This window comes from Sinocyclocheilus rhinocerous, unplaced genomic scaffold (genome assembly GCF_001515625.1).
Source record: "Sinocyclocheilus rhinocerous isolate Xijiao unplaced genomic scaffold, SAMN03320098_v1.1 scaffold1339, whole genome shotgun sequence".
NCBI lineage: Eukaryota > Metazoa > Chordata > Actinopteri > Cypriniformes > Cyprinidae > Sinocyclocheilus > Sinocyclocheilus rhinocerous.
The window spans coordinates 579,100-586,109 of record NW_015634830.1 but is presented as its reverse complement, the minus strand read 5'-3'; the positions used below and the strand labels follow the sequence as shown (position 1 = coordinate 586,109).

At 33.8% G+C, this 7,010-nt stretch overlaps 1 protein-coding gene across 1 annotated transcript in view; it reads left to right on the top strand.

Annotated features, from left to right (window-relative positions):
- Positions 1-7,010, top strand: part of LOC107745994 (tyrosine-protein phosphatase non-receptor type 4-like) — a 39,839-nt gene that overhangs the window by 23,408 nt on the left and 9,421 nt on the right. Inside the window, exons 12-13 of the mRNA XM_016560024.1 lie at positions 2,798-2,932; positions 3,030-3,185. Coding sequence (XP_016415510.1) covers positions 2,798-2,932; positions 3,030-3,185 — 291 coding nt within the window. The remainder of the gene's footprint in view (positions 1-2,797; positions 2,933-3,029; positions 3,186-7,010) is intronic.

Below are 7,010 nucleotides of genomic sequence, written 5' to 3'. Positions count from 1 at the left end.
TCTGTGGGGTGTAGTGTGTGTGTGTGTGTGTGTGTGTGTGTGTGTGTGTGTGTCATTGTGTGGTCAGATGTTCTCAGAACGACACCCAAACACAGGAAGTGTATGCAGGGCTGTGTAGCGCACGGCTGTGAAGGGCGTGCACATGTCATGCACATGTTTGTGAAAACACACTCAGACATTTGCTTTGAAGATGCTGAGGCTGAAACTTAAACTACAGTTTATGGTTCATCATACTTCTGCGAGGTATTTTTTTTGATTACGCCAACCTTTTCTCTGTGAAGTGATAAGATAATCGTGTAAAGTTTCACATGATGCTTTTGAGGAATATTTCAAAGTAGATATTTGAGGTTTTTAGGTGCAGCATGTGTACGAACGTCGCAACAAGAAAGAGTGTCTGTAAACTAGCGTTGGTGTATCGCTTGTTACTTTTTTCTGATATTTTCATTGAAAAAAAAAGATACTACTTGCATGTCGGTTCATGTAAATGCTAAGAAATATCGCAGAATGAGTTGAAATGGGAATGTTTTTCATAGTATTTCTAAAGTGTACAAAATCCAGTAAAATGTGTTTCTTCACTTTTGAGGAATGTTTCAGGGCACTTTGTAAGAGAACGTTCAGGGATTTTAAACGTAGCATGTGTACAAACGTCGCAGGAAAACATGTTTGTTTGACAGTATAAATCAAAACATTGTGTAAAATGTGCCGTGTTGGTTTACGTAAATTAAAAAAAATTAAAAATCAAAGATTGAGTTAAAATTGGTGCGTTATTTCTAAATATTTGTATGAAATTCATTAAGATTTCTTTCTTTACTTTTGAGGAATGTCTCTGGGCAATTTATTCAAAGTTTTCAGAAGTAGTGAACATCGTAAAAGGAAAGAGTGTTTGTTTGTAAACTAGTGTTTGTGTAGTGCAACTACAATAATCTAGTATGGTTATTTAATGAGTGGCTTTGGGTAACAGAAAAGAGCAATTTCTTTGTAAACTAGAGTTGGGATGCTTTTCTTACAAAAAGGTTTTTAAAAATCTGTTTGATCTTTATGGTTTTTAGGAGTAGAATGTTTACGAACATCGTAACAGTGTTTGTAAACTATATTGGTGTAATGCTAACAAATGTTTCGTGTTTTTTGGGGGAGAGGGCATTGTAATAAACAGTTTTGGGGAAAGTTACTTTTAAAAGTAATGCATTACAATATTGCGTTACTCCATAAAAAAGTAACTAATTACGTTACTTAGTTACTTTTTATGGAAAGTAATGTGTTACGTTACTTTTGCGTTACTTTTTAAATCTGGACAGGGCTTGCTTGTTTGTTTTTAAAATAAAAAAGTTCTAATTTTGACAAATATAAAAGCACCAAAATTTAATTGAATAAGCCTCAGGCATCTTCTGATTTCTCTCAACATGGGGACAGGAGAGCTGTCAATCAATAAATTGGAAAAAAAGAAAGTAACTTGTGTTACTTATTTGAATAAGTAACTCAGATATTCTCTTGTAAATTAAAAAGTAATGCGTTACTTTACTAGTTACTTGAAAAAAAGTAATCTGATTACTTTTCAGGTTACTTGTAATGCGTTATCCCCAACACTGGTAATAAAATGTTTCATGTTGGTTTATGTAAATGCTAAGAAATATCGCAAAATGAGTTGAAAGGCAAACGTTTTTCATAGTATTTATAAAGTGTACGGAGTCCAGTAATGTGTCTTTCTTTACCTTTGAGGAATGTTTCAGGTCACTTTGTTAGATGTTCAAGGTTTTTAGATTTAGTAGTAGAAAAGCGTGTTAGTTTGTTGGTTTGACAGAATAAAAAAAAAATTTGTGTAAAATGTGCCATTTTGGTTTGAGTAAATTCTAAAAAAAATTATCGATTGAGTTAAAATTGGTACTTTTTTTCCTAAATATTTTTATAAAAATTCAGTACGATTTCTTTCTTCAATTTTGAGGACCATTTCTGGGCAATTTATTCAAAGTGTTTAGAAGTAGCATGTGTGCGAACAATGTAAATGGAAAGAGTGTTTGCTTGTAAACTAGTGTTTGTGTAGTGCAACTTCAATAATCTAGTATGGTTACTTAAGAGTGCCTTAAGGTAGCAGAAAAGAGCAATTTCTTTGTAAACTAATGTTTGGATATGTAAAATCGTTTTGATATTTTATTTATAGTTTTTAGATGTAGCATGTGTACAAACATTGTAACAGAAAAGACTGTTTGTAAACTTGTGTTGGTGTAATGCTATCTTTTTTGTTGGGAAAAAATATTATGTGTAAAATGTTTATTCTATAAAATATCGCAAAATTTAGGGAAATCAAGTTTGAATTTGAAATGTTTAGGTTACAGGGTACTTTGTTATAAAACATTTAAGGTTTTTAGTAGTAATAAACATCGTAACAGCAAATGCATTGTGTGTTTGTAAACTAGTGTTTGCTCATCGCAAACTTACTTTCAGATTGTGTAAAATGTACCTTGTTCATTTACATATTGTAAATAACTTATGTTGAAATTGTTTTTTTTTTTTTTTCAATATTTCTAAACTGTACGATAACTAAGACTTTTGAAAAGAGTGCCATGTGTTCAAACCGAAGATAACAGGAAAGAACAATTGTTTGTGAACTATTGTATATGTAGTGGTCACTGTCTCCAATGTTTTCACTGATAAAAAAATCGTAATAAAGTTCATGAAGATTACCAATTGTAATTGTTCTGTAATGTCAAATGTGCCTTGTTGGTTTACGTAAATGCCACAGCAGTAGTGATTCAGATTTTTACAAATGGATGGATCTGTTCTGAATCTAATGTGTTTCCAGATCGCCGAGCAAGCCTCTGGTCAGGAGACTGATGAGTGGCTTGGACTGGGAGACCGTCAGCAGGAATTCCCTCTCAGACGACCGACTGGAGACTCAGAGTCTGCCGAACCGTTCTCCCCCAGACTCGCCCGATCAGTGAGTTAACACACACAAACTTACCCACGTATGCAAGTTCATCCAGTCATTGGGTTAGGGCTCCATTTATGGTTTAATTTCTTTCTTTCCTCATCAGTAACTCGGTGTTTACCACAGACGGGGCGCGGATCAGGCCGTCCTCCATTGGTCACTTAGTCGATCATGTGATCGATGACTCGCCGTGCCAGACGTTCACCAATCACAAGTCTGCGTCTTCCACGCAGGCCAACAGCATCAGCCTGGACTCGACACCGTGAGTTTTGAACTTTTTGCCAATATAAGCGAAACTGTGCTCATTATCACTCTTAAATAACTCGGGAAAGAAACAATCACAATTCAGTATGGAAATATGACAATAACATAATTGCTAGGTTTGTGATATTTTTGAATGCTGAACATTCTTACAGTAAAATTTGTAACTTTTAAAAGTTGGTACTACTAACAATTCTTTATTTATTATTATAATTTTTTTTTATGATTAATTGAAAAGAAAAGCTAATTTTATCGCCAGTATTTCTTGTACATGTGTAAAATTGAAAGCTGTAAAGCAAAAAATGTACGTTTACACAAAAAGGTTTAAAATATATTTATTTCTATAGATTTTATTGCTTAGTATTTGCTGCCCTAATATTTTGTTAATCAAAAAAAAAAAACATGTGCGTAAACTATTGAATGCAGTTTAATGCGTAACTTTAGTATGTTTTACCTGTTGTAAATAAAAAAAAATTAAAATATACACTATACATTTTGTGCAAAAAATGTTTAAAATATAAATGTTACAATGTAAGTGTAAAAACAATCAATATTTACATACATTTTCAGTGGTTTAGTATTTGCAGCACTAACCTTTTGTTAATTATTCGTAAAAAAAAAAAATGCGGAAACGATTACATACAAAATGTTAATGTTACAATGTAAGTGTAAAAACAATTACAATTCATTTTCAGATTTCAGTTTACATTCAGATTTTCAATTTACATTCATTTTCAGATGTTTTCACTATAAAGTTTTAGCTATTTTATTGCTATTTGCAGCCCTAAAATTTTGTTAATAGTTTGCAAAATATTTGCAGATTGTATAAACTATTGCATTGAATTTAATGTGTACATTTATAGTTAATGCATAAAAATGTTTACATAAGACTTACATCTGTTTATCACAAACTTTCATCCTCTTCAATGTCTCATATAACTAAATTTTTTTTATCAACCAAACAAGTTGGGTTTCTTGGCCTCAGTGGTTACCATGGTGTTAGGCAGTGTGTTTCAGCCTATTGTGAAGATAAACCACATGAATGTTTCCCCCAGTGCAGCTAGTAAGCAAAATAATATGATGCTAAAACTCTTCTGTTTGTCTTCCACGTTGTATTAATGTTTGCTTATGTGTTTCTTGTAAAAATTCTTTGTTTAATAGATCACTTATCTATTACTACTTTCATCCTGTTGTGTACAGTTGGACAATTTAAATATTTGTATTCAAAGACCACATAATTCTAGATTTTGATTTTTTTCAGCACACAAGGGCTGGACTGACACACTTTGAGTCATCAAAGTTTCCGCTGCAAAATGTTGTTCTTTTTTTAGCACCACACAGTAGACGCACACTCTCGCTGGCAACCTGAGATTTAATATCGTGTGACCACACACCTCTGACGAAATGACACGTTCATGTTTCAACGCTGTTTTCACACACATTTCAGTTTAAGAAACTGCGAGCGTTTGAACTAGGGGAAATGGCTTTCTGCTTTGCAGTGGGCACAGTGCAGTGTGTTACGGTGGCACAACTGACTGAATTCACACCGGTGAACCCAGCACCATTTTCCATTGGAATAATCTGTGACCACGCATTTCCTTTCTCAGATCGTACCATCTCATTTCACAATGTCAGAATTTCCAAATCTAGGCTGTCCAGTTCACTTTCGGTTCATCGTGTGCGTCGTTCACACTTTGATGTGGAGTTCTCATGTTCTACATAAAGATTAGAGTGTTAAAGAAAGAGTCTTGCTTCTTATCTCTTTTTTGACCTGATTGTGAAAAGAAATGGCTGTGCTTGCAAGGTGAAATGTGGTAGACTAATCACAGTTCAGTTCAAAATTCACTAGATGTAAGCAAGAATAGCCTAATCAAAATTCAGCATGTAACTAATTGGAAGAAAGTAAGGTCCAATCACAATTCAGTATGCAAATATGACAATGATATCATTGCTAGATTGTTAGATTTTTAAAAGCTGAACACTCTTTCAGTGTAGGAGTTTTAGACGTTTGCTACTTTTAAAAGTTAGTACTGCCGACAACTGTTTAGATTTTGTTTTAATGATTGTTTAAAATGGCTAATTTTATTTCCAGCATTTTCTTCTTGTACAATGTGCAAAATTGGAAAACAAAATGTTTGCGCAAATTATCACATTAACATTACTTCTTAAGTTTAGAGTTTATGCGTAAAAAAGTTTTATTTTGATCACCTAGTAAGTGTAGTCCTGTAGTTTAGTTAATCATTTGTGAAAAAACGTTTGCGCAAACTGTCGTATTCAAATTAGTGCACACGTTTATAGTTTAGTGTTGTCACGGTACCAAAATTTCAGTATTCGGTACCAATACCAGTGAAAATCCACGGTTCTCGGAACCAATTTCGGTACCAAAGCAAAACACAAAAACATGCTAATTAAAAAATTTGACTATACTTTCATTTAATCCAAACTGTGTACATATTATTTTTAAAGGGCTTTTAAAACCTTCTAGAGTTATTCAACATTACTACAACTGTAACTAAAATAGATAACTAATACAAATCAAAGTACATTAGTTCATCAGTAATCCTAAAAAAATAACACTGAGGCAAACACACATGCTAAAATAACAACAACTTACTGACACATAGTAAGAAATAGTTTATAAAAAACTGAAACAGAAGTGGAAAGAGGAGAGATAAAAAGCGATACTTATGTCCTTTGCCGGTGTCCCTGCCCGGACTGTTACTACTCTAATAACAGCGATGTTCATTTCAATCTGACATTTAAATTAAAATATTGAATAATATTCATAACAGAAGTGGTGTTTCCCACAGACTTGCACTCTATTTGTGGTGGCATATATATGCTAATTCATTCTCTGCCAGTAGGAGGCGCTTGTAGAGCGTGAGAGATCAGGTTTCCCCGGTAAGGGCTGTAATCAAATAAGCGCTGCACTCACAAACGCTGTTCAGGCATTACAGGCAAGATGAAATGAAAATGACATCCATCATTTTCTGAAGACAGTCGGTTTCCTTCAGAAATACAGTGATATATAAACACTCGCACCGGGTTTCGACTTTGACACGTGCAGTGCTCATGTTTATTCAACGAAGTCAAAGCCTTTTGGAAAATCTATTTATAGCGGTTTTGATATTATGGCGGGCGCCACAAATAAATCAATGTATGGGAAACACTGAGAAGATCTAAATATAAAAAATGTAAATGAAATTTACCTGCTTGAACTCTTTCATTTGATCTGGGTGTCTGTCTTTAAAGTGTTTTGTTAGTTTGATTAAGCCACTTCTCAGTGCTTTTATGAAGAGAGCGCATCTGCGCACCTTTCGGATAGCGCATCAAGAACCGGGTTGACCGGGTACTCTGTACCACCGGTACTTAAAAAAACCTGGTACCGTAACGTTTTAATTTTTTTAGTACCGACTTGGTACCGAAGTACCTGGTCTTTTGACAACACTAATTTAGTGTAAGAATGCTTCAATTAATCAATAGTGACATTTATTGTCAGTTTGCATTATTTTTTTATTTATTTGCAATACCTAGTTATTGGAGTCCTGTAGGTTAGTTAATCATTCGTAAAAACATGTTTGCGCAAAATTTCATTTTAAAATAATTTGTAAAGGCCCGTTCACACCAAGAACGATAACTATAAAGATAACGATATTAGCGTCCACACCAGCAAACGATATCGTCCGTTTATTCTAAGCGCACACTCGTCTGCCGCTTTAAATTCTCCAGCTCGATATAGCAGGATTGATTCTGATTGGCTGTCAATGTTTTTATCATTCATCAGCTGGAAAAAATCGTTCTGAAAGTGATTCCAATAATATCGTTT